At 51.6% G+C, this 27,239-nt stretch overlaps 2 protein-coding genes across 6 annotated transcripts; one reads left to right on the forward strand and one right to left on the reverse strand.

The window, feature by feature from the left end:
* The first annotated feature begins 4,464 nt into the window (after positions 1 to 4,464).
* Positions 4,465 to 6,459, forward strand: LOC103526180 (claudin-16). Its single transcript, XM_030463426.1, has 4 exons — positions 4,465 to 4,578; positions 4,858 to 4,960; positions 5,934 to 6,098; positions 6,242 to 6,459. Exons 1-4 carry the CDS (start codon positions 4,465 to 4,467, stop codon positions 6,457 to 6,459), a joined length of 600 nt encoding a protein of 199 aa, XP_030319286.1.
* Positions 6,460 to 9,774: 3,315 nt separating this feature from the next.
* YBX1 (Y-box binding protein 1) lies at positions 9,775 to 21,477 on the reverse strand. 5 transcript variants are annotated; one of them, XM_030463804.1, is made up of 9 exons: positions 21,329 to 21,477; positions 21,176 to 21,229; positions 20,614 to 20,677; positions 17,072 to 17,105; positions 14,766 to 14,855; positions 13,240 to 13,542; positions 12,560 to 12,642; positions 12,182 to 12,459; positions 9,775 to 10,154 (listed from the first exon to the last, which is right to left on the reverse strand). In XM_030463804.1, the coding sequence occupies exons 1-8, from the start codon at positions 21,330 to 21,332 to the stop codon at positions 12,213 to 12,215; spliced, it is 879 nt and encodes a 292-aa protein (XP_030319664.1). In that variant the 5' UTR covers positions 21,333 to 21,477; the 3' UTR covers positions 9,775 to 10,154; positions 12,182 to 12,212. The 5 variants fall into 5 exon arrangements, with proteins under 5 accessions (XP_030319664.1, XP_030319663.1, XP_030319662.1 ...); XM_030463803.1 differs by having other exon boundaries at positions 9,775 to 10,149; positions 12,182 to 12,447; positions 21,176 to 21,477; XM_030463802.1 differs by having other exon boundaries at positions 12,182 to 12,447; positions 21,176 to 21,477.
* Between the last annotated feature and the right edge of the window lie 5,762 nt (positions 21,478 to 27,239).

Here is a 27,239-nt window from a genome sequence, read left to right on the forward strand (position 1 = left end):
GGGCCACACCACCAGAATTTCATGTCCTGGATGCCCAGGTACCACGAATTATTGAGATTTAAATGATGGGAAATAACAGAATAATCCTCCTGGAGATTTTCAGTCCTAATGTGCTGAAATTCTGGGAAAAGAGGAGAACCCAAAACAAAGCCCCTGAAATCCCAGAGCACTCGAGGCCTCTGCTCTGTGGGGGTGAAGCTGGAGGAGCTGCCAAGCCCCTGGGGCTCTGCCAAACCCTCAGTGCCCTGAGCTGCAGAGGATTATCCTCAGGGAAAGAAAAAAAAAAAACAAACCCAAACCAAGCCTAAAAAGCCCCAAATCCATCTTGTCAACACAACCTGAGATGGAAATAGAGAGGGGTTTGCTGGGGGTGCAGGGGAGGAGGGTGCAGAGAGGGCCCAGGGATGCTCCAAGGATGCTGAGCCAGAAAGCAACAGCAAAAACAATCTATTTTTTTTTTCCCAAATAGTAAGAAATCAGGGAACAAAGCTACAGGCAGCTGGGGTACAACTTCCCAAGGTCACAGAAACTTCCTTACAGGCTGGCCCCATCACCACTGCAGATCAGTGTTGGGCCCAGTTCTGTTTAATATCTTTATCAACGACTTAGACGAAGGGATTGAGTCCATCATCAGCAAATTCACAGATGACACCAAGCTGGGAGGAAGTGTGGACCAACTCGAAGGCAGGAGGGCTCTGCAGAGGGACCTGGAGAGACTGGAGAGTTGGGATGATCCCAAGGGGATGAGGTTCAACATTCCAAGTGCCGGGTCCTGCACTTTGGCCACAACAACCCCATGGGGAGCTCCAGGCTGGGCACAGAGTGGTTGGAGAAAGGGAGCTGGGAGTCTGGATTGCCAGGAAGGTGACCATGAGCCAGCAGTGTGCCCAGGTGGCCAAGAAGGCCAATGGCATCCTGGGCTGGCTCAGGAACAGCGTGGCCAGCAGGTCCAGGGAAGGGATTCTGCCCCTGTGCTCAGCTCTGGGGAGGCCACAGCTTGAGTCCTGTGTCCAGTTCTGGGCCCCTCAGTTTAAGAAGGATGTAGAGGTCCTGGAACAGGTCCAAAGGAGGGCAACCAGGCTGGTGAAGGGACTCGAGCACAGACCCTATGAGGAGAGGCTGAGAGAGCTGGGGGTGTTCAGCCTGAAGAAGAGGAGGCTCAGGGGAGACCTCATTGCTGTCTACAACTCCCTGAAAGGAGGCTGTAGCGAGGTGGGAACTGGACTCTTTTCACAGACGACCTTCAACAAGACAAGAGGACACAGTCTTAAGTTGTGCCAGGGGAGGTTTAGGTTAGATATTAGAAAGAATTTCTTCACGGAGAGGGTGATCAGGCTATGGAATGGACTGCCCGGTGAGGTGGGAGATTCTCCGTCCCTGGAGACATTTAAAAAACAGACTGGATGTGGCACTCAGTGCCATGGTCTAGCAACTGCTCCGGTGGGTCAAGGGTTGGACTAGATGATCTCTGAGGTCCCTTCCAACCCGGCTAATTCTATGATTCTATGATTCTATGATTTATTTTCCACTTATTGGGAAAAATCAAAAGGGTTTAAACATCTCCTGCCTGGCCAAAGGGTTTTCATTCTCCTCCTCACATTTCTCCAGCCCCCTCCACACCTCTGGTTCTCTCGTACCAGTCCTGGGGACCCAACATATCTTAGGCCACTCACCCTTTGGCAGTAATTAAAAGGTTTAATTAAAAAAAATGTGGAATACTCACCCGGGACACAGAGTCTGCCACCTGAGGAATGTTCACAGTGGGTTCCCACAGGTTTCCCCACGTGATATTTCTTTTTGGGAGGCTCAGTTTCCAACCTATTACAGCTGGAACTGCAGGGATGCCCAGCACACTGTGGAGCACAAAGCCCAGCTGACAAGCCTTGAAAAAACCCTTAAATAGCCCAGCAGAGGCACCACATTGTCCCTGTTTCACCAGCTGGGTCAGAACCACAGCCCAGCAGCACCTGGAAAACCTCAAGACCCCACAGCCCTTCCTGACACAGAACTTCTGGCATCTTCCCACCCAAGCCAGGATGAGCCTGCACTGAAGGTAAAATCCCACCCCCAAAACCCTTTTTATTTTGGAGCAGGGTTCATATTTGGGGTTTGCCAGAGTTAAGGATTCCTCCTTCCCTTCCCTTCCCTTCCCTTCCCTTCCCTTCCCTTCCCTTTCCTTTCCCTTCCCTTCCCTTCCCTTCCCTTCCCTTTCCTTCCTTCCCTTCCCTTCCTTCCCTTCCCTCTCCTTTCCTTTTTCCTCTCCTTTCCTTTTTCCTCTCCTTTCCCTTTTCTCTCTTTCTCTCTTTCTCTCTTTCTCCCTTTCTCCCTTTCTCCCTTTCTCCTTTCCTTCCTTCCTTCCTTCCTTCCTTCCTTCCTTCCTTCCTTCCTTCCTTCCTTCCTTCCTTCCTTCCTTCCTTCCTTCCTTCCTTCCTTCCTTCCTTCCTTCCTTCCTTCCTTCCTCCTTCCTTCCTTCCTTCCTTCCTTCCTTCCTTCCTTCCTTCCTTCCTTCCTTCCTTCCTTCTCTTTCCTCCCTTCTCCCTTCTTTCCTCCCTTCTCTTTCCTCCCTTCTCTTTCCTCCCTTCTCTTTCCTCCCTTCTCTTTCCTCCCTTCTCTTTCCTCCCTTCTCTTTCCTCCCTTCTCTTTCCTCCCTTCTCTTTCCTCCCTTCTCTTTCCTCCCTTCTCTTTCCTCCCTTCTCTTTCCTCCCTTCTCTTTCCTCCCTTCTCTTTCCTCCCTTCTCTTTCCTCCCTTCTCTTTCCTCCCTTCTCTTTCCTCCCTTCCTAACTTCTTTTCTTTTCTTTTCTTTTCTTTTCTTTTCTTTTTCTCATACAACTCCAATGGCTGAGCAGATTTTCTTCAAAGGCTCCACACCAGCCAGGGTCCCATGGAAAAAACCAAAACCCAAGGTTCTATAAGAATGAGGTCAGAAGGGAGTCTGGAAACTTATAAACCACTTTAAAGTGGGGGCTGAGAGGCTGCCTGCTAACAATGGGCATTCTCAGATGGGAATGCTGGAAGAGGGGGGGTAAGTTGGTCCCACTGCTCCCAGTAACATCCCAGGGGCTGTGGTGGTAGCTCTGGAACACTGGGAGAGTCCTTCCCACTTCTGTGACACAGGGAAACCTCTGGCATGCCAGTGTGGGCATGAAGGGCACTTCTGCAGGCATCACCCCACCATAATTAACCCACTTAGCTCAGGACTCATTAATTGGCCTCCTCATGGACACCTTTTTGCTCTCAGGGCTGTCCTGATGGTTGCAGCCCCAGGTGCTTGGGTTGCAAAAGAGCAAAGCAGAATTTGTAGCCAGGCTGTGGAGATGCCTTGTCCTCTGTGTGACAGCTTGGCCACAGCTCCTCCCTCTGCAAAAACCCCACATCTCTGAAAAAATAATGCTCTCATCCTCTCTGGTCCTTGGAAAGCCTTGGCAGGACTCAGGAGCACTCACCCCAAGCCCAGAGCATCCTCCATCCACCTCCAGGCTGGGAGCTGCTTTCTTTGGGCTCGCTGTTTGAAATGAGGAAACCTTCATGGAACATTTCCTTGTGCTCCAGCCTGGATCTCTCAGCAATTCATTGCTTTCCTTGAGGGAGAGAAAAGGCAAGAGAAGTCAGTTTATATTCCCACCACATCACACGGCTCCAGAGGCACCTGGAACCCTTCAGCTCATGAGGGGACACAGGTCCAGCTCCCAAGCAGCGCCAGCAGCAGAGGTTTGGCAGCACTGCCACAGTTCTTGGTTAGCAATGGGCAAGCCCTGGTGGTTATCAGCTCCAGAGATGTCTGTTTGGAAGGAAGGACACCTGGAGAGGAACCTGACCTGGGTAGGACTGCTCTGCAAGTCCTACCAGGGGAAATCTGGCTGTGGGGTGACCAGGGATGTGGGGCAGGTGGTGCCTCACCAGACATCCCCAGGCCTGGTCCCAGGGGGTAGAAGTTGGCTGCACAGCACTGGTTGGTGAGGTTCATTCCTCTGTGGCATCCTCCATGGCTGTTGTTCACCATGACAGTTTGCTCTGCAAACGTGGTGTATCCCTGAGAGCCCCATCAACGTGCAAACCTGGGTCCCCAACCTCTGCTGAAACATCAGAGCATTTGGGCAGCACTGAGAAGCACGAGATGGGGCCCAGATCATAGAATCACAGAATGGGCTGGGTTGGAAGGGAGCTCAGAGCTCATCAAGTCCAACCCTTGCTCCACTCCCCCCGTGGTTCCCAGCCCATGGCACTCAGTGCCACATCCAGGCTCTTTGGAAATCTCTCCAGACACGGAGAATCCACTACTTCCCTGGGCAGCCCATTCCAATGCCTGATCACCCTCTCCAGAAAGAAATTCTTTCTCATCTCCAACCTAAATGTCCAACCTAGATCTCTCATGGGGACACAGAGGCATGGGTGGCACTTTGTCCTTGGTGGTTCAAGCAGCAGACAGAGGTGTCAGATGTCTCTGTGCCCTCACAGGTGACCCCATGGGTGCAGCCTTGCAGATGACAGCATTTGGTCTTGCCCTCCTTGCAACCCTCTTCTTGCTCCTTGCCACGAGCACTGACTGCTGGATGGTGAATGTTGATGACAGCCTGGAGGTGAGCAGAGTCACCACGGGCAGGGTTGAAGGTGGGGGCTGCACTGAGGCTCCCATGGCCGGGAAAGGGGACATGGGGGGACAAATCCATGGCTTTCTGCCTGAGCTGGAGCAGGGTTAGAGAGAGATGGAAATATGGGAGGGAACAGAGAGGAAGGCTTGGGTAGAGAGCCAGCAGGATGTGTCCAGCTGTCCTGGTGAGAGCCTGGAGCTCTGCCCTGCTGGGATATCCCTGGGGAGCTTCGTGGAGCTTTTTGCTTCTTTCTTCCTCATTTTCCAGGTAAGTCACAAGTGCCGGGGGCTTTGGAGGGAGTGTGTGACCAACATGCAAGATGGGGTCAGGACCTGTGACCAGTATGACTCCATTTTGGCTGAACATCCAGGTAAGATGCCATGGCCTGGGGGCACTTTTTAAGTTCACAGCTGAGTTTTCCGTCTTACCTGTTTTTGAGAAGCTGACCTGCAGTGGCAGGACTGAATTTCCCCCTTGGCAGTGCAGATCCAGGGCTTCTCTGGGTCTCTGGCCCCTTTAGCTCAGCCTGGACAACAACCCAGGGCTCAGCCAGACCTGCTGTGGGGTCAGCAAGCAGAAGGGAGGTCATGGAGCTGTGTGATTTCACAAGAAATGTTTTGGCACACAGAGCTCTGCAGTGCCCACATGGTGGGATTTGCAACCCTGCTCATGTTGTGTGCAGGAGTGAGGACCCACTGGGCAAGGACTTGTGTCCTGAGCTCACAGAGAGTTGTACCCTGGCATGGAGACTCCAGGCCTTGCACTGAACTCTTGTCTGGGGTGATGACATGGGACAGGACAGATCCAGGCAGCTGAGACAGGAGCCAGCATGGGCTGAGCAGGGCTGTTGTGCTGCTCTGGGGAAAAAGGTTTGTAGGGAGAAGTCAGGATGCACACAGCTGGGGATGTGAACCCTGCCAGCTCCCTGAGGTTTAACCAGTTCAAAACATCAGCTCCACAACTTGGAGGAAAAAACAGGCAGACTGGACAGCAGCATCTTCTACCTAAGCCTGTGCAGGAAGGTGACACCTGGCTCACACTCCAGGTGCTCATTGGGTGCACCTCTCTCAATAAGTTACACAAATTGCCTTATGAAGTTCTGCTGAGCCTGGTTTCAGGTGAGCCTGATAAGCACCTTGCCTCCAGCACATGGCAGGCTTGGGGCTGGTGGCTCCCAGTGCAGGCATCTCCTAGGACATTCCCATTGCTGTGCTGGATGACTCCAGCAGGGACTCAGGAGCAGTTTGGGAGAGACCAAATGGGAAGACCAGTTCCTCTGGCAACTCCTCACTTTCCTTTCCTTGTTTTGTTTTGTTTTGTTTTGGTTATTTTCCCCTGCCCAGTGAAGATCGTGGTGACACGGACCCTGCTGATCACAGCTGACCTCCTGGCTGGCCTGGCTTTGGCTGTCTTGATGCTGGGGCTTGACTGCATCAAATTCCTGAAGGAAGAGCCTCGAGTCAAGCTGCAGATGTGCTATGGGGCTGGTGGCATCCTGGGCATTGGGAGTGAGTGGCTGGGAGTGCTGAAGGACAAAGGGACCTCGTGTCCCATGGGGAGGGTGTGCTGGGAATGGGAATACGCCCTCAGGAGGTCTTGGGGAGCACGAGAGGGTGTATGGGTCTTTCTTAACCAGCCCCATTCCTCCTAGGCATCCTGGGCCTCGTGGGCTCTGTGTGGTATGCAGTGGATGTCTACATGGAGAGGGCAATGCTGATGTCACACAACATTTTCCTGGGAGTCCACTATGACTTTGGGTGGTCGTGCTGGCTGGGGATGGCTGGTTCCACAGGTTGCTTCATGGCATCTGTCCTGCTGACCTGCTGCCTCTATGCCTCTGCAGGTCAGTCCCACCCCATCACACCCTAAGGAGCTTTTTTGGCCCTGAGGGGATGCACATGAGGTGAAAGAGCAGCTGAGAGGCTGCAGGTACTTAGGGCAAGGTCCAAAGCAAGGGGAACCCCTTCCCAGCTGCACCTCAGCTGGGTGATGCCAGGCAGGACCCCACGAGGGCATGGAGGGGGTGCAGAAATGCTCCATCCACATCTGTGGGACCTGAAGGTCCTGGTGAAGGTGTGCTGGGTTCCATCCAAAGCAGTGGCCACGCTGGAGCTGCATCACCGGGACCAGCCAAAGCCTGAGCCAGTAGCCACAGGGATGTGCCAGGGGAAATCTGGCTGTGGGGTGACCAGGGATGTGGGGCAGGTGGTGCCTCACCAGACATCCCCAGCCCTGGTCCCAGGGGGTAGAAGTTGGCTGCACAGCACTGGTTGGTGAGGTTCATTCCTCTGTGGCATCCTCCATGGCTGTTGTTCACCATGACAGAACCCAAACTCTTTCCTGGCAGACACCAGAAGCTCCTGGCAGCCCCAGAGGCTTCCCCAGCCTCAGGGCAGAACAGGCACCAGCAAGATGTATGCCATGGACTCCCGGGTGTGATGGATGGGCAGCAACACCTCCAACACCTACAGCTGCTCTGGAAAACCATGCCTCACCAGTCTGACCCCCATTAAAGCACCAACACCTGGACTGGGACCTCACTGCAGTTGCCTTAAGGCTCTGATTGTTGGGTCTGCTCGAGCAATGGCTGAAAAAAGGGAGGGTGCTGCAGAAGTCACCCATGGAGGAGGGTTTCTTCCCACGTCCATCCAGGTTTCATGAAAATAAAACCCAGAAAGGCATTGCCTTAAGAAAAGATGCCCCAAGGCCCTGGGGAACCTGTTGGGACACTGAGAGAGAAGGAGTTTTTCTGGAATTGCTCAGCTGCTGCTCTGGGGGTGTGTGGTGTCCAGTGTCCAGCTTTTCCTGCACGGAGCAACACTGGCTCCACGTGGCTGGTGGCACTGGTCACCCCCACACCAGCCCTGCCCAAAGGAGCCCCTGAACTCCTCAGAAATGTGGCAGCACGGGGTTTGCAGTCAAAAACTGGCTAAAGCTGGCAGCCCCAAAGAGGGGATGGTCAGGGCAATCTCTGGAGGAACTCTGTAGCCAGACACCTTGGCACAAGGTGGGCAGTCAGTCAGTCTGAAGCCTGGTGGAGCTGCTCTCCATGTACAGTTCCCCTTTCAAGCCCCTGGGAGGTGGGAATTTGGTTTTCCTTCACTTGCAAACCATGCTAAAACCAAACAAAACTCCCAAACCGCCACCACTCCCTGCTCCTCCCATTCCTGAATGATGTTTTTGTCCTTATTCCCTTACTTCCCACCCAAAGGTCAGCACAGAAATCCCATCAGCACAGGGAAGTTGGCAGAGCGCTGATAGGGGCTCTGTAACCCTAAAAGGCAGCAGCTCAGTTTCCCAGGCTGAGCACAGGCACTCCCTGCTCAGAAAGGTGCAGCAAGAAACCTGCAGGAGCACTCTTGGAGCCCAGGCAGCTGCAAAGCTACACCCCAAAACCAGAAGTTTCAGGGGTCCTCCCAAACCATCTGTCCCCATGGAAGAGGAGGACATCATTTCTACTCTCCCTTGGAAGCTGGAAGGCAGCAACCCTCTCACTTTATTGCAGTTATGCAAAAACACCACTGGTCAACTATTCCAGGATCCAGCAAGCCTGTCACCATCCACACAGAGTTCTGAAATTACTTTTTTTTTGTATAAAAGCTCCTAACATTTCCCCTAGGATCTAATAATAAATAAATAAAATACTCCATCACTAGAGCTGCATGACAGAAACCCACTGCTCCTTGTCCTAAGTGACTTCAAGCTAAAACAGAGGGAGAGAACACGAGGAGAAACTCCCCTCAAGATGAGGAGAAACTTCTTTACTGTGAGGATCAGGGAGCCCTGGAATCTCCTTCTCCAGGGACTTCCCAAACCTCTCTGGATGATCCTGCTGGGGCAGGGGGTTGGATTACATGGTCCCAAGGTCCCTAACACTGTGGTTCTCTGAAACACAGACTATGAGTGACAGCGTGCTGGTGGGCAGGGTGTTTGTAGCCCAGAGGATGGACACAGGTAGAGCTGGCACACCCAGGAGGTGTCAGGAGGTGCCCAGAGGATGGACACGGGTAGAGCTGGCACACCCAGGAGGTGTCAGGAGGTGCCCAGAGGATGGACATGGGTAGAGCTGGCACACCCAGGAGGTGTCAGGAGGTGCCCAGAGGATGGACACAGGTAGAGCTGGCACACCCAGGAGGTGTCAGGAGGTGCCCAGAGGATGGACACGGGTAGAGCTGGCACACCCAGGAGGTGTCAGGAGGTGCCCAGAGGATGGACACGGGTAGAGCTGGCACACCCAGGAGGTGTCAGGAGGTGCCCAGAGGATGGACACGGGTAGAGCTGGCACACCCAGGAGGTGTCAGGAGGTGCCCAGAGGATGGACACAGGTAGAGCTGGCACACCCAGGAGGTGTCAGGAGGTGCCCAGAGGATGGACACAGGTAGAGCTGGCACACCCAGGAGGTGTCAGGAGGTGCCCAGAGGATGGACACGGGTAGAGCTGACACACCCAGGAGGTGTCAGAAGGTACCAAGAGCAGAACTCACCAGCCCTGAGCACCAAGCAGCTGGCACTTCAGCACAGAGGAAAAATCAGAGCAGGAATTTGTGTGACACGTGGAGAGCTCCTGAGTGCTGCCATCAGCCCACCCCTCACCCCCTGGCTGCTCCTCCCTGGCCCTCCTGTCCTGTACCTGTTATTTAGAAGTGAGTTTTGGACCCCAACACCCACCTGGCTCTCCCAAGCACCAAGCACCCCTGGGTGTCCTGTGAGGTGCAGCTCTGTTCTGTGCTTCATCCCCCATCAGCAGGCTGGGTGGGACAGAGCCTCTCATCCCCTGGAAAGGACCCCAACACCCCCCTGCAGAGGGAACACCACAGCTCATCCAAATCCCTAACACCAGACACACTGGGGGCTCAGCAGTGCCCCAGCCCTTCCTCCACACCCTTCCCAACCCCAACACTGAACACCAACACTCCTGCAACACCTTGCTTGTACAACCTGCTTATAAACACCTCAGACAAGACACAAGGTGTGCTCTGCACAGCTCCAGTGGCAAGCTCTGTGGGGTTTGTTGGGTTGTGGGGGTTTTTTAAGCACCCTCACAGCCAGCCAGATTCCAACTGGGACATGGCTTCAGCAGAGAGCCTGGGAATACACTGACCTGACCCCAAGCACCGCCTCTCCTCACCCCCTGAGACCTCCCACCCAATTGCAGGAGGGTTCAATTACAACCAAGCACACAAGGTAATTCTTTAAGACCTTTATTAACAGATGCTTGCAGTTTGACTTGAAAAAATCAGGTGTATATTTCATACAAATTAAAAATGAGGTTCTTAAAAATCTCAACTTGACCAGATATGAAACAATTTAAAAACCTTTAAAGGTATATTGAGAAAAAACAGGCTTTTAAAAAACGTGTTTATCGTTTCCAAAAGGAGACTTCTTTAGGTAAAAATAATAAAAACCCCATGCTGCATAGATAATGCAGATAGTTCTAGTAATCTGGTCAACAGCAAAAAGCAAGCACTTAAGGTCTTCAGTTCCAATTCTTTTGTTCATTTCTTATTGCTGGAATTTCATTTTCTTTTCTTCTTCATTTCTTAAGTCTTTTCTTTGATGACTAAACTGAAAAAGAGGGAAAGAAACAAGATGATCAGGCAGGTGTCATGGGCTTATGGATGCATTTTGTCCACTACACTGCCACTGATCAGCCCACTTGGATGAGTAGGAAACTGTCACCTTCCACACAAAACAAATGCAAAGGACTCCAGAAAGAAAACATCATTAAATTTAAGCACAAAGGAACTCATGGACCCCTCTTCCCTCCCTGGTCTCTGCAGACACACTCAGCTCAGACCTCTGGGACCACTCTGGCAGCACAAGCACTGAGCTCTGAGCCAAACACTGAGGTATGAGGACAACTGGAGATGTTCAAAAGATGGCTGGAGAGGCCTGAGGCAGCATGGCTTCAGTAAACCAACATTTATATCCCCCAATACTATCAACATGTCATCCTGGTGTTTCCTGAAGCCCCTATAAAGAATTCATCCAGCTTGTGTTAATCATTAAGATGAACACCAGAATAAAAGAAAGGAACAAGCAGCAAGACTTGAAGAGGCACAAAGTGATCCAACTGCACAACAAATCCTGCAGCATCAGCCTTTCAAGAGTGAGTCCCTTCAGATCCCAGAGCTGGGAGAGGTCTGTGGCTGCTGCTGACATCCAGCTGCCCCTCCCTCATGCCCACCTTCCACTCTCCTGTTCATCCTATTACTGTGACCACTCGTTAACACTCCCACCCTAAATACAGCTTTCCATTTGCCTGCCCTCTAGGCAGAGAGGCAACAGGAATGGTACATGAGCACTGCTGAGAGGAGCTACAGAGAAAGAGAGAAGAGCAGACAAGGAAGGGGCTGGACAAAAAAGCAGAACAAGTAGAAAGAATCCTAGCAATAAGAATACTCCCAAGTTAGTGAAACTGCAGCAAATCCCAGCCACTCTACCTTGCAGTGGGAATGTTTTATCCCTGACCTTTCCACAACCCTCCCAAGCAGGCAGCCACCCCAGCACTGCAGTGCTGACCACAGGCAGCCTGGGTGCTCCATGAAAAGGACCTTCTCTACCTCTTTTGGCAGTGCTTTTTGTTTAGGTAAAAAGCTGCTCCCAAGATGCTTCTGCAAATTCTGTGTCAACTTGATAGGAATTAATGCCTGCAGGTCTCAATACCATCCACTTCTCCTTGGAGGCCAAGCAATAAATGCTCAGACACTCACAGAGCTGAATAAATCCCAGTACCTGTTTCTCCTGGCTACACTCAAGCCACCACACCATAACCACTGGAATTCCTGGTGAATAAAACTGATGCAAACCTGAACTACTGAGCACAACCAAGATTTCACGACTAAGAATATTCTAGGCAGCAATTCCAGTGATAAAAACTTAAATAACTGTATCCTCCCAATTCATCACCATTTGTGCCACCAAGTCTCAGGGTTTGGATTTGCAGGCATTAATTAGTAAGCATGCTCATCACCACAGGCAGTTTGTTTACAACACAAGGAAGAACACAAAATGAGGAAGAATATTCCAAACTCAGTCTAGGAAGGAGCTTGAGGTGCTGGAGCAGGTCCAGAGAAGAGCAAGGAGGCTGTGAAGGGATCCAGCAGAATTGCTGTGAGGAAGGGCTGAGGGAGCTGGGGGTGTTGAGGCTGGAGAAGAGGAGGCTCAGGGGAGACCTCATCACTCTCTGCAACTCCCTGAAAGGAGGCTGGAGCCAGGGGGGGGTTGGGCTCTTTTCCCAGGCAACTCTCAGCAAGACAAGAGGGCAGGGTCTCAAGTTGTGCCAGGGGAGGTTTAGGTTGGAGATGAGAAAGAATTTCTTTCTGGAGAGGGTGATCAGGCATTGGAATGGGCTGCCCAGGGAAGTAGTGGATTCTCCGTGTCTGGAGATCTTTCCAAAGAGCCTGGATGTGGCACTGAGTGCCATGGGCTGGGAACCACGGGGGGAGTGGAGCAAGGGTTGGAGCTGATGAGCTCTGAGCTCCCTTCCAACCCAGCCCATTCTAGGATTCTATGAAACCCTGTCAGGCACAAACGACAAAGTATCACAGGGAAGAGTTGGGTTGTGGCACTGCCTGCAGCTGGGCACCCACCCGGATGATGGTAGAGATGTTAAGCCGGTGTTTACTCAGCCCCGCCCTGCTCGGCCTCGGGAGCGGACGTGTTCTCAGCTGGTGGTTCGGCTGTCTTCGTCTCTTTGCCATCCTGTGGTTTAGGGTTCTCTGGGCGTCTGCGTCGGTAGTTGAAGTTCCGGCGGTACCGCCGTTGAGGTGGTTGCTGACTTTGGGTCTCATCTCCTTGGTTCTCTTTATCTTCTTCGTTCCCGTCCTCTCTAGGCTGTCTCTGACGAGGAGGACCCCTGAAAGTCAAGCTGGGCTTTAACAATGCAGCATCTGACCATCACCATGTCCTGCCTCTGGTGCTAGGAAGGGGAGGGTAAAAACCAAACCAACTCTTGATCTGTGGCATACCTGCGAAACCGTGGTCTGTACCCTCGATACATGTTCTGCCTGACTGGTCTGCCTTGATCTCCTGCACCCTGGTTGTCAGCACCCTGGAAGACAACAGGCAACAAATCACCTCAGACACACAGACACACAGCACAGCCAGCCAAGTGGTGCAGATGGTGGGCAGGGGGCTGCCAGGTTGAGTCTGAGGCACACAAAGCAGGCACGTGAGTACACAGTGGTACAACGAGTGTTTCACTAGTTCTAGGGAACAAGAGTACAGTGCTACAATGAGTGTTTCACCAGTTCTAGGGCACAAGAGTACAGAGCTATAATCAGTGTTTACTCTTGTGCCCTAGAACTGGTGAAACACTGATTGTAGCACTCTACTCTTGTGCCCTAGAACTGGTGACAGTGCTACAATCAGTGTTTCACCAGTTCTAGGGCACATGAGTACACTGCTACAATCAGTGTTTCACCCAGTAATCATAAAGGAAGCAGAATTGAGCAGAACTGAACATCCTGATTTTTAAAACACCCTGGTAACATTAAGACTTTAAGTTTATTCACTCTGATGCTTCACCTTACTGCCCAAACGTAGCAAAACCGTGTCAATTCTCTACAAAAAAGGGCAAAAAGCTGCATCCCACCACCCTTTCAAGGAGCAACCAAGCCAGTTTAGCATCAGCCTCAGCAAACATTACCTCCACTATCTCTCCCTGCACGGGAGGGTTGGAATATTGTGGTCGACGCCCGTAGGGCCTACGCATGTAGTAAGGTGGGTACCGCCGCCTGCGGTAGGGACGGCGTTGCTGGGCTTGGCCTTCTGGAATGTTCTCTGCTCCTTCGTTCTTTTCCCCACTCTCACTGTTCTGGTAGTTCTGCTGGTAGTTGCGTGGAGGACCCCTGCGACGTGGGTATCGTCTGTAATGGTTACGGTCTGCTGCGTATTTGCTGCCTTGCACTGGAACTCCCCCAGGACCTGTAACGTTGGCTGCCTCGGCACCCTGAGGAGCAGAGAGGGTGTCAGGCAGAAAAACAGCTCCTGAACAGTTATAAAGACAGTGTCAGGCAGAAAAACAGCTGCTGAACAGCTGTAAGACACTGTCAGCAGAAAAACAGCTGCTGAACAGCTGTAAGACAGTGTCAGGCAGTGCAAGACAGGCAGAAAAACAGCTCCTGAACAGTTGTAAGACAGTGTCAGGCAGAAAAACAGCTCCTGAACAGTTGTAAGACAGTGTCAGGCAGAAAAACAGCTCCTGAACAGTTGTAAGACAGTGTCAGGCAGAAAAACAGCTGCTGAACAGTTGTAAGACAGTGTCAGGCAGAAAAACAGCTGCTGAACAGTTGTAAGACAGTGTCAGGCAGGGACACAGCTCCTGAACAGTTGTAAGACAGTGACAGGCAGGGACACAGCTCCTGAACAGTTGTAAGACAGTGTCAGGCAGAAAAACAGCTGCTGAACAGTTGTAAGACAGTGACAGGCAGAAAAACAGCTGCTGAACAGTTGTAAGACAGTGACAGGCAGGGACACAGCTCTTGAACAGTTGTAAGACAGTGTCAGACAGTGCAAGACAGGCAGAAAAACAGCTCCTGAACAGTTATAAAGACAGTGTCAGGCAGGGAAACAGCTCCTGAACAGTTGTAAGACAGTGTCAGGCAGAAAAACAGCTGCTGAACAGTTGTAAGACAGTGTCAGGCAGAAAAACAGCTGCTGAACAGTTGTAAGACAGTGTCAGGCAGGGACACAGCTCCTGAACAGTTGTAAGACAGTGACAGGCAGGGACACAGCTCCTGAACAGTTGTAAGACAGTGTCAGGCAGAAAAACAGCTGCTGAACAGTTGTAAGACAGTGACAGGCAGGGACACAGCTCTTGAACAGTTGTAAGACAGTGTCAGACAGTGCAAGACAGGCAGAAAAACAGCTCCTGAACAGTTATAAAGACAGTGTCAGGCAGGGAAACAGCTCCTGAACAGTTGTAAGACAGTGTAAGGCAGAAAAACAGCTCCTGAACAGTTGTAAAGACAGTGTCAGGCAGACAAAAAGCTCCTGAACAGTTATAACCATAATTTAGTACTGCACAACACCTGACATTCACACTGTGAGGTAATAAAAAAGCCATTCATCTCCTGGGATGTCATCAGGCACAAACTCAAACCACAAGCACCACACCAAAGCCTGCAGACCAAGTTTTCCAGGCATCCTCCAGCACCCAGAAGATGTCTTTACCTTTTCTCCCTCAACCACATCAAACTCCACGGTCTCTCCATCTCCCACGCTGCGGAGGTACTTCCTGGGGTTATTCTTCTTTATGGCAGTCTAACAACACAACATTGCACAATTACAGTTACAGTCAGAATTACAGGCACAGTGTGAGAATATTACTTGGTGTACCTGAAGATTTGTTTGTTTGTTTTTAAAGATTGAGGCTTTTGATTTGTTACTACCTTAGAAGGAAGCCCTGTGCTGCTGAAAAGGCAATTAAAACATTGGGAAAATCCAGGAAGCCATAAAATTGACCTGTAGTACAGCAGTTCTGGCTCATCTGAAGTGTATTACAGTGAACATGCTGCCTACTACCTGAAAATGCAGTTTGAAAACAAACAAACCCCCCCCATAGAACACACTGGCTATGGTGTTCCCAAGCAGAGCTGAGCACTAACACCCCTGTTTGTGTGTTCCTCTGGGGCAGGGTGTGTAGGCACACCCTTCTGATCACACTCTGTCCAGCCCTACACCACCCCACACACAGCACACAGCCTCAAGTGCCTGCAGGCTACAGGAAGGGATTTCTTTCTCCAAGGCTCCCAAAATCATCACTTCAGCCACAGCAGTTACCTATTAATCACAAACCAACTCTAGCTGTGCCCTGCACACCAAGGATTAGCCTTCCCAAGGCACCAGCACCAGACAAGCCTTTGTGTTGATATCTGCCTGGTAAATGACATTATTTCCAGAGAACACTGAATTCTCTGGGTTTTTCAGCAATGGGTTTAATTTCTGATGATGAGTTAATACTCAGTGTGCACCATACACAGCCACGTTCTGCTTATCAAACACTTTAACAGTAGTACAAGCAGAACAATTGTATAAAACCCACCAGCAATAGAATTTGATTAGGTTTTTTTTTCTCTAAATGGAACAACCTCTATGGAAGAACATGCCCAGAGTGTCAGGATGGAAAGCAGGGACTTTAGGGAAAGACAGGAAACCTCACTACAACAGCAGCACTTCATGAGACACAGGTTTAAAAATGGGAAAATGAATTCACAGCTGAAACTCCTAGGACAAGCTGATTTGTTTCAGCTTAGACTCCCAAAACTGGTTTATTGTTTATTTATCATTGCATTACAACAAATCACTCCCAAACTCCCAAACACAGTTTCTGACTGTGTTTCTGACTGTGTAGAAACACAGTCAGCAGCGACATGGCAAGTCTTGGAATCTGACAAGTCAGTGTCACTTGCAGGTTAAGCTACTTGCAAATTGAGTAATAAAGCCTGAAAGTTTTCCTTCAGGATATAAATTCCTGTCCCAGTACACAAAACCACAGCAGTCACTTGTCCTTTGTCCACTGCCACGTCAGAATAACCTCTTATAAATACCTCTGCATTTCATTACCAGGTAGTTCAGATACAGCACAAGGAAGAAGCTGAAAGCTGGCAAGTCAAACCCAAGTTAAAAACACTTCCCAGGGGTTACTTTATCATTTCCCCCCCTCATTTTTTGTTTTTTATACAACATCAGCATAGTTTCTCCCTATCTCTAAACAAAACAATAATCCAGACTCTAAAATGCCACAAGAAGTAAGCCATGCTCCACTAACAACTTTTTGAGGGTTGCTTCCCAAGAAGACATCCTAAGAATCCTAAGAAATCCCTAGAAAGGCAGAGCTGATCACACAGGCACACAAGTCAGACACCAAGGCTGAATGCCAACCTGCTCCAGGAAACAAACCACATGTGCAATGTGCAGTCTCACTCTGGCCTAGTTTCCAGAGGTTTACATGCTCCCCAGAGATAATATGGTACATATCTGTTTAACTGAAAAAACAACTCTTTAAGTGTTGTCAGCCTTTCGTGGACAGCCTGAAACCACCAATTCCCCAGAAGTTTTGCCTAAAAACCAAACCCAAACCCACAAAAATACCTGCAGTGGCACTTCATCCTTATTACAGCCCAATTAACTTCTCTCCCTCCTGCAAGCTGTGCACAGAACATTACTTCCATTTGCTAAAAACTACAGGAATCCACAAGGCAACTTCTCTTGACTCCCAACAGTTATCCTGGAGTCACAGCACACTCAAGAGTTTTCACCACTCAATCCTACAACCTCATGTCCTCATGATGGATGCCTGTGGAAATGCAAACCTCCATGTGCAAGGAGGTTTTCACTTGTGATCCACTAGTGACAAACAGCTGTGTTCAAGTGACAGCTCTTTGGGAACATGAGGCTCTTCCACAACTCCAGTCCTGCCTACACAGGTCATGCACAGCAAGGTTCGGAGGGGTAACACATTGTCAAGAAAATCTTACCTGATGGACAAACACATCTTCCTTGGTGTCATTCCTGCAAGACAGTAAGAAAATGGAATTTGTGTATAAAATGTCAGTCAGTCCAGTTTCAAAATTCAACTGTTTTGGGGTGGGGACAAAGCAGGAAATTATCATGACAACTAGCTTTCTGCATCAGCTTTGCATCTCATCCTAGTATCACCTATCCCCCTGCTAGCCTGCTGCCTGAAGAGACTGTAAGGGAAGAGACTGTGCAAGGGGCAAATCCTGCTGCATGGGAAAGCACTCTTCCTCCTCCTACAAACCCCTCTGTGCTTTGTATCCTACCAACAGAGATGTGTGAAGAAGAAAGAGCACCTGAGAGTGACCAGTCCATCATTTCTGACAGGGTTCAGTGTGGGAGATCAGCTGTCAGGAGTCTTTGTAAGAGGAGCACTGGCTGCTGAGTGAGGGCAGCAGGGTCAGTCAGGCAGCAGTGCTGAGAACAGAGTGGGACAGCTTGGATTTCTCCCCTCACAAGAAACAATCTGCACTCTGAGGAGTCCCAAAGCATCCTGCAGTGTGACCATGACACTTTCTGTAATTGCCATGCTGCAGCTGGATAACCACAGCTGGGTACCAAGTCAGTAAAGTTTCTGCTCTGCAATTATTCCAGAGGCACAGCAAAAAAAACCCAACCAAAACCCAAACCAGTCTCTGTGCTGAGAGCTGTGGGTGCTGTTTCCACCACTCTTGTAACAACCTCACATGGTACCAACAGCCCCTTGCTGCAGCAATACTTCCAGTGGCCTGTGGAATGGTAGGAATTGATAGCAAAGTGGCTTTCATTCCCTGAATGACTGATTAAAGACATCAGAAAGCAAGGTGGTGTGAAAATGTGCTCAGAATTGGAGAGCTTACAGGTACTGCTGACAGAATCAAGACACAAAAATTAAGATAAATGGCCATGTATCCCTCTCACAACTGCCTTCAAAGCAGGATGACAATTAGAACTTTTCCAAAACCACAATCCAAGCTATGGCTGTTCAGTCAGACAGCCCCACCAAAAATAAACCACCTTGTTTCCTCATGGAATTGATGCCTACAAACCTCAAAGGTGACTGGAAAAAAGAATCAAAAGGCACCAAAGCAGAGCACCATGAGGCAGCATGTCTCCAAGTACATCCAGAAGCCCTTACCAAGCCTGAGCTTAAATTCTTTTTTCTTCACAATGCAAGCTCTGTAACCAGATGCTGCAAAAACTGGAAACCTTCAGCAGAGCTCAGGAACAGGTTGTCAGTAAAAATCTGCTTAGCACCTTCCTTCTCTCTGAATGGTGGCACAACTCCCCAGCAGCTGTGCTCTGCAAGAGGATGCTCTTGCCCAAGTTTGATTTTGGACAACCATACCAGATGTCTGGTTTGGAAATCCTTTTGAAAATTAGTTTTCATTTCAGAGGACACTGGGGTTTTAGATCAATACATGAATTGATTACACAGATACAGCTCACAGCCTATACAAGGTTAGTTAAAAAATCTACTGGTAAATTCTGAAGCTCAGTGCCTGCCACATGAGCACTGGTAATGTTCTTCCAGCAAGTGCATCTAGAAGCAGCAAGCTGCTTGCATGATGTAAATAAAAGCAGTAGTGATCATTTTGTCAAAGAAAACTTCAAATGGTACAGGAGAACCCCCCCCTTTTTGAGAACCTAACACTTAACTGTGCACTAAATGATACCTCAATACCTTTAACATCTTAAAAAAAAAAAACCAAAAAAATGACTCAGAGAGGCAGACAGATAAAGAAAATGCCACTGGGAAGTTCTGCAGAGCACTAAATACACAAAACCAGCTACCAATGTGCAGCTCCAATTATGGTAAGAGGACTAAATCAGAGGCCTGCACATCCATTTCTTGCTTTGACAGCTGCAAGGAACACTTGACAGATACTCAGCATTCAAACCAGTATTTCAGAACACAAACACTCTGAATGTTAGAACACAGGGAACACTTGAAGTCAACCTCCATCTCCAGCAAGGCCACGTTTTTGGTCCAAAGCTAATTTTAGATGCAAGCAGACCTGGGTGAAGCAAAGACAAGCAAGGTCCACAGCTCCAACAACGTTTCCCTGGTGGTGAGGCAGAGGGATGCCAGAAGTGAGGAAATGTCCTCTAGTTTGGCTCTCCTGAGAACAAGAAACCACACTGGGCTTCTCACCCCAAATGGCAACCTCAGGGATTAAACAGTTGCCAAGTTAATGAGCAAGGAGCTGTACTGCTGCTCCTTAGGGAACCAGGAAAAATCCTGTTCCCAGAGGGAGAGCTGCTGGCCGAGGACTTGGAACACCTTTACAAAAGCTAAAGACCCTCAAGCTGACAGCACCAATGGCCTTTAACATTAAAACCCCCATGAAGAGTCCATGCTGAGACCCAGGAGTTGGTTTACAACTGGCAGAGACAGAACCAGCGAAGAAGCTGGGCAGACATTTAAGACAGGGTCCCAAGGGAACAAATACTTTTTAAAAGTAGTGTGGAAAAGAAACATAAATAAAAGGCCCAACAAGAGCACCTGTACCTACCCTGGACTTGGTTACCATCCCAGGACTCCTATGCTATGGACAGCTTCACCAAGATGCCAATTTTAAGTATTTACAAAACTCTTCCAAGTGCTCAAATTTTTCTTTAAAATCAACTACTGCCATAAAAAGAATTTTCTACAGCTATGTTCCTCAGGATCCCTTTACACATCCCAGGCTTGTGACAAACACCTGAATTTTGCTCATCTCCTTGTACATTTGGGGTTTCCTCATGCTTTTAACTACCAAGTGCTCCAAGCAACCTTTGCTTGCATTGATGCACCCGAGCTTCACACAATTACACAAACACAGCAAGCAGACTTTTATATCCTTCAGAGCATAAAAAAACCCTCTAAAGCACAAACCAGTATAAAAATCATCTTAACGTGAGAAACACAGCCACGAAATTAAACTCACAAACCGAGGCTTTCATCGGGATTAAGGCACTAAAAAGCCAACGCCGGGGAGGACGTAGAACCCCCCGGGGAGGAGGCAGAACCCCCGGGGAAGGGACAGAACCCCCAGGCAGGAGGCAGAACCCCCGGAGAGGGGGCACAACCCCAAGGCAGGGGGCACAACCCCAAGGCAGGGGGAAGAAGCTCCGGCGAGGAGGCAGAACCCCCGGGGAAGGGACAGAACCCCCGGCGAGGGGGCACAACCCCAAGGCAGGAGGCACAACCCCAAGGCAGGGGGCACAAACCCCGGAGAGGGGGCACAACCCCAAGGCAGGAGGCAGAAGCTCCGGCGAGGAGGCAGAAGCCCCGGGGAAGGGACACAACCCCCGGGGAGGGGACACAACCCCAAGGCAGGGGGCAGAAGCCCCGGCGAGGAGGCAGAAGCCCAAGGGAGGAGGCAGAAGCCCAAGGGAGGAGGCAGAAGCCCAAGGGAGGAGGCAGAAGCCCCAGCGAGGAGGTACAACCCCCAGGGAGAAGGCGAGCCTCGCCTGACCCGTGCCCAGGGTCGTCATGCAGAGGTGCCAGAGGTGCCAAAGCCCCGTCCCCGGCGCTCACCTGTTGATGAAGCCGTAACCGTTCCTCACGTTGAACCATTTCACTGTTCCCAAAACCTTCGTTGCTGGGGGGGTTGTGTGTGTCGGGAAGAGAAGAGAAGCGAAGCGGAGGCGGCGTCAGGCGGCACGTGGCGGCGCGCACACAAAGGCCGCGCGTGGCGGACATCTTGAGCCGCCCCGCCCCGCCCCCACCCGCCGACACGCGGGGCCCGGCGGCGGCGGCGCGCGGGGTGGGTGGGTGGGTGAGTGGGTGGGTGGGTGGGGGCCCAACGGCCGCCGCGGGCACGAGCGACGGGGGCGCGCACGGCGAGGGGAGGGGGAGTGGGGGGAAGAAGGGGAGCGGGAGGTGGGGGGGGGTTTGTGCTGTGAGGGGGCGGCCAAGAGGCGCGCGCCGCTCCTCAGCGAGGGGGAGCTCGCGCCGCCCGTCAGCCATGGCGGGCGGGGAAAGGGGAGGGAGACGGGGACAACGCGCGGCGCCGCCGAGGCCTCCCCAACCGCCTCCCTTCACACACACACACACACACACACACAGACACACACACACTCCGTCCCGCCTTGCTCACCGATGACCTTCTTGTCCCCGCCGGCGGGAGGCGCCGCCGAGGCCAGGCCGCTGCCCCCGTTCCCGGTCCCGCCGTTAGGCTTGGAGTCGGCGGGAGAGGCGGGGGCCGCCGCGGGGACGGGGGCGGCGGGCGGCTGGGTCTCGGCCTCGCTGCTCATGGCGGCGGCTGTTCGGTGCGGACGGTGGTGGTGACTGTTTGCGCCGCCTCCCGCGGTGTGATGGTGACTGAGGCCGGCCGTGGGGGGGGCTGCTCCCTGCTCCGGGCTCGCTGAGCTCCGCTCTCCGCTCCCGATACCGATCGAACTGCCCACAATGGCGGCCCTCACCGGCTAGCCACCCCGCGCGCCCCGCCCGCCTCACACGCTATTCGCCGTTCGGGCCGCCCGTTAAGCGACCAGCCAGCCCATTGGCCCGTGCCTTCCCGGCCACCTCCCCTTTCCGAGCGCCTATTGGCTAAACCACCTGCCTTTCTTCCAGAAAGCTCTCCCATTGGCTGTTCGCGACTCGGCTCCCAGGCTCGCTCCGCTTTACCGGCCTACCCCGAGTCCCCGCCCCCACCCTCTGATTGGCCGCCGCCTCCGCTGCTCCCGCCCCCCCACGGGCCCGGTCCGGTGAGCGCCAGCACCATGTGGTGGCGGCGGTTCCGTCCGCTCCCGCTGCGGGGCCGCCCGGTGCCTCCCGCTCGGCTGCGCCCGTCCCGCCGTTACCAACCGCTCCCCTCGCTCTCACACCGCGTGTTGAAGCGATCGAGCGGGAACCCGCCGCGTTCGGACCCTTGTGGCGGCACGTCCCGCCCGTGAAGGCGGGGAACGGCAGGGAGAGAGGGAGGAGCCCGCCGGTACAACCGAACCCGGGAGCCATGGCCCAGTGCTGGGATGTGCGGGTCCCTGCCGTGGGGATCAACCCGGGAGGCGGGCAGAGAGCGGGGCCCAGTGCTGCAGGGCGGGGATTCAGCTCCAGGAACTGGGATCCGGGGAAGCTGAAGCCCCCCCCCGCGCTGCAGGGGCTGCCACGGGCTCTCAGGGGTTCCCAGGGACTCTCAGGGGCTCCCAGGGACTCTCAGGGGCTCCCAGAGACTCTCAGGGGCTCCCAGGGGTTCTCAGGGGCTCCCAGAGCTCTCAGGGGCTCCAAGGGCTCTCAGGAACTCCCAGAGGCTCTCATGGCTCTCAGGGGCTTCCCTCCCTCTGTCTGCCTCCAGGAGATGAAGGTCCCTGCCTGGCTCCTCACCCACTCGGAACTGAGCCATTCCAGAGCCACCCTGCACCCCAGGCTCTGAGCTCTCTCCCAAGCCTTGTCTTCAGCCTTTCCCTAAGCGGCTCATCCCTCCCTCCCCAGTTATCTGAGGTGGCTCCCCTTGCCCTGAGCCCTTCTCCACACCCAGGCAGGCAGGAAAGCATCACCACTGGGTTTTTTTATCTCAACAGAGCATTTCTCTTTGCCTCCGTTTCCTAACTCCTCACAGCCCCTTCAAAGAGATCCAAGATCCCTGCTGGACTCTCCAGAGGGAAGGTCCAGGGAAACCCAGCCTTATGGCCACCAAATTATTTCCTTGGCCACCTGAAGAAATGTGGTGTTGGCCACATGCATAGTCCTGCCCTTGGCAGGGAAAAGTCACCAGCAACCCACCAGAAAAGTCTCTGAGAGCTGCTCCACCATCTCTGTGACCTCCCTTGGGATCAGCCCTCACACATCACCCACAAATAAATTACTGCTGGGTCCCCCATGCAAGGGTGAAAAATAAAAGCCAGGGACTTGGTTTCCCACATCACACCATGGCCAGGTGAGGAATGCAGACAGGGCCAAGGCCAACCCACCACAACAACCCACGTGGATTTGTGGATATGGGTCTTGCCAAGCTATCTTGTAGCTTCTCCATGAGATCTCCAACTCAGCTAACCAAGGAAAGAGCTTGAAAACAGTAATACCGTTTTGCATGGGATCTGCATCAGGATTGTGAGCTTGAAACCAGAATATCTAAAGTGGATGATGCTCACTGAAAATTAGTGTTAAAAGGGAATCCACCATGCAAGAACCTAGAGAGAGAAAATTGGGGAGAAAACATCAAATCTCAGTGATGAAACCTGTGAGGATTTCATAGCCATGCATACAGAATAAAGTGTGGGCCACCCAACAGCTAATGATGGGGTTTTTTTGGGGTGGTAACACTGGAGGGCCTAGAGCTAATCTGATCCTCAGATGAATAAAGAGAAATCCAAAATATTACCTCCAGTTTTACCATCCTCACCTGAAGGAAGACACTGGATGTAAGAGACAATATCCATCATCTGCTCCAGAGCAGGAGGTTCCAGGACTTGCTACACACAACATAACTGAAGGGGGACTTCATTTTGGGGGAATTACACCTAAAAATGTGGTCTTGGAGTAAACTTTCAACCAGCAGCTAAAGAACTGTAAGACAGGTGAGCTGGAAAGCTGAAACCCTGCACATTCAGCATGCAGGAGAAACATTCCCAGGACATGATCAGAAAAAACTTCCAAAGAGGTTGTGATGGATTTGCCACTGTTAATAACTTTGGAAAGCTCTGCTCCCTGGGAAGGGAGAGCAGCTGAGCACAGTGACATCAATCCCTCATGCTGAGAAAGTATTGCTGAGGCTAGGCCCAGAAATAAGCTATTCCTCTGCTGAAAAGTCTGGAGAATTCAGGTACCCACAGCCAGAACTGCAAACCTGCAGCTCCTGGGGGAGCCAAGCTCCTGCCTAAACCCCCAGGGAAACAGCTCTGGACACAGTGCTGAGCTCAGGACAGCAGCTGAGTTTCTCTCTTTTTGTAAGCTCTATCTCAGCTGTCATCTAGGTTGAGTTTTCTTGGGAATTTTCAACCTTCATCTCACAGGAAAAAGCCCTCTGCATGTTCTGCTCTGGTCTTTTCAGCTCTTTCTCCCCATTTTGCAAATGCCCAGCAGCAATGCCCCTGAGCAGAACACACAGCTCTGAACCAGGAAGGAAAATGTCCATTGCTAAAGATGCTCCAGCCCTTCTCACCTGAGGAATCTGTTTCCAAGCAGGTTAACTGATGTGCACTTCACACATATTTAACAAAATTCTTTACTTACATTTCAAAACATTAAAAAAAGACACGTGCCCATTATTAAATCATTTCAGAAGAATTGTCAAGAGTGCAGATCTGTGGAGAGGACTGGGGCAGGGGAAGAGCCTGGCTGGAACTGCAACTGCATGGAGCCAGCACAGGCCTAACCACTGGTGAAGCAGCACTGAAACAAAGAAGAAAAAGGTCTGAAGTGCAGGACAGACATCCTCAACTCACCCTGCAACACCAGTTGTACAGTGACACTGCTGGACAGACACCTTCAGGGCTGTGCTGCCTGCTGTGTGCTCATGTCAGCCTCAAGCCCTCCTGTGCTTCCATGTGGGGCACCTGCACCTACCTCTGAACCTAAAACCAGCACCTCCTGTCTTTCCTGGCTCATTTATAGGACCCTGACAAGGTAAATTAATTATTCAGTTGTCTGAAGATGGGCAGGACAAATGCCACTCTTGTTTCAAGGCAGTTCCTAAGAACTGGCTGGGGAAGAAGCAAGATGGCACCAGCCCTGTACCTAAAAATTAAAACCTTTTGAGTCTCAAGTTGGATGTTGGACATGGATCATGTACTCCAAATAGAAATGATCCACAAGTCTGGGCTTGAGGACAACCCTGCAGAGGCCCCAACCCCTCAGCACAGCCCCCTCTGCAAGAAAACCTAGTGGCAAGGTTGTCTCTTTCTTTCTTTAAAAGCTCTCAAGAGTCAGAAGTGCTGTAGATCTGAAAGACTTCTGGAAGTAGGGACAGGTCTTTGTGGGCAATTCCAGATGTCTTTGGAAAGCATCTAATGGAAGGTCAAAAAATGCAGGGATTTCATAGAATCATAGAATCATAGAATAGGCTGGGTTGGAAGGGACCTCAGAGATCATCGAGTCCAACCCTTGATCAGCTACCGCCACAGTCACTAGACCATGGCACTGAGTGCCATATCGAGTCGCTTTTTAAATGTCTCCAGGGACGAAGAGTCCACCACCTCCCCAGGCAGTCCGTTCCAATGTCTGATCACCCTTTCCGTGAAAAAATTCTTTCTAATATCCAATCTGAACTTCCCCCGGCACAATTTAAGACCATGCCCTCTTGTCTTATTGAGAGTTGCCTGGGAAAAGAGATCAACCCCTGCCTGGCTCCATCCTCCTTTCAGGTAGTTGTAGAGAGCAATGAGGTCTCCCCTGAGCCTCCTCTTCCTCAGGCTGAACAGCCCCAGCTCCCTCAGCCTCTCCTCATAGGATCTGTGTTCGAGTCCCTTCACCAGCTTGGTTGCCCTCCTTTGGACCTGTTCAAGGACCTCAATATCCTTCTTGAACTGAGGGGCCCAAAACTGAACACAGTACTCAAGGTGTGGCCTTACCAGGGCTGAGTATAGGGGCAGAATCACCTCCTTGGACCTGCTGGTGACGCTGTTTCTGATACATGCCAGGATGCCATTGGCCTTCTTGGCCACCTGGGCACACTGCTGGCTCATGTTCAGCTTCCTGTCAATCCAGACTCCCAGGTCCCTTTCTGCCTGGCTGCTCTCCAACCACTCTGTCCCCAGCTTGTAGCGCTGCATAGGGTTGTTGTGGCCAAAGTGGAGGACCCGGCACTTGGCCTTGTTGAAGCTCATCCCATTGGAGTCAGCCCATCTCTCCAGTCTGTCCAGGTCCCTCTGCAGAGCCCTCCTGCCTTCCAGCTGATCAACACTTCTCCCCAGCTTGGTGTCATCGGCAAACTTGCTGATGATGGACTCAATCCCCTCATCCAAGTCATCAATGAAGATATTGAACAGGACTGGGCCCAGCACTGATCCCTGGGGGACACCGCTGGTGACCGGCCGCCAACTGGAAGCAGCCCCATTCAGCACCACTCTCTGGGCCCGGCCCTCCAGCCAGTTCCTAACCCAGTGCAGAGTACGCTTGTCCAAGCTGTGGGCAGCCAGCTTTCTCAGGAGGATGCTGTGGGAGACGGTGTCGAAGGCCTTGCTGAAGTCCAGATAGACCACATCCACAGCCTTCCCCTCATCCACCAGGCGGGTCACCTGATCATAAAAGGAGATCAGGTTGGTCAGACAGGACCTGCCCTTCCTAAACCCATGCTGGCTGGGTCTGATCCCCTGTCCATCCTGCAGGTGCTGTGTGATTGCCCCCAGGATGATCTGCTCCATAACCCTGCCAGGCACTGAGGTCAGGCTGACGGGCCTGTAGTTTCCCGGGTCTTCCTTCCGGCCCTTCTTGTGGATTGGCGTGACAATTTCCTTTTGTTACAGCCTGCCTGCCTGCTGAAATTTGAAAAATCAGCAATCAAAAGGCTAATACAGCAGGGTTTTGATGAGCTGCAGCCTGGCACATTGAAATCTGGACAGATTGTTTTAAATACTTGTGGTTTTTACAGTGAGGTGGGTGGACAAATGGAAACAGAATACTGTACATCAGCCTGAGCTCTGTCTTGAGCCTATCAGTTTAACCAAAATGAAGCTTTGTAAAGCTTTAGCCATGTACAAAGCCTCGTTTGTAAAGCTTCAGCATAGTAAAAATGCTGGAAACATCTCCCTTTAGATGAGGACAGTCGTATATTTTTTGAGTTAAGGCAAGACTAGTGGAACACAAGGATTCCTCGGCTCTTCAGTGGTGGCAGACCCATGGTCCAAGTGCTCTTTCTCCTCTTTTCTTGATCCCTGCTTGCCCAGCACGCAGATATTCTGTTTTCTGTTGCAACTGGAGAGTTCCCCAACCTCCAGGTCAAAGTGAAGCCCAACCCCACCTCAGGCAGAGCTCCCACAACCCCATCTTCCCACTGACACCAAAATCCTATTCCCCCAGCACTGCCTGTGGGGCTCAAGGGCCTCAGAAAAAAAGCAAGTTCAGGGAGCTGAGCTGGCAGAAAACTAACACTGTTAGAGAGGTGTTTTCTGGTGTTTCACTGAACTGAGTCAGCTCTTCACAGGCTTGAAAGGGGAAATAAGTCAAGGGAAAAGTGGGGAGCAGAGCAGCTCAGCTGCACTGGGTGTCTGCAGACTGGGACTCAC

Source organism: Calypte anna, chromosome 21 (assembly GCF_003957555.1).
Source record: "Calypte anna isolate BGI_N300 chromosome 21, bCalAnn1_v1.p, whole genome shotgun sequence".
NCBI lineage: Eukaryota > Metazoa > Chordata > Aves > Apodiformes > Trochilidae > Calypte > Calypte anna.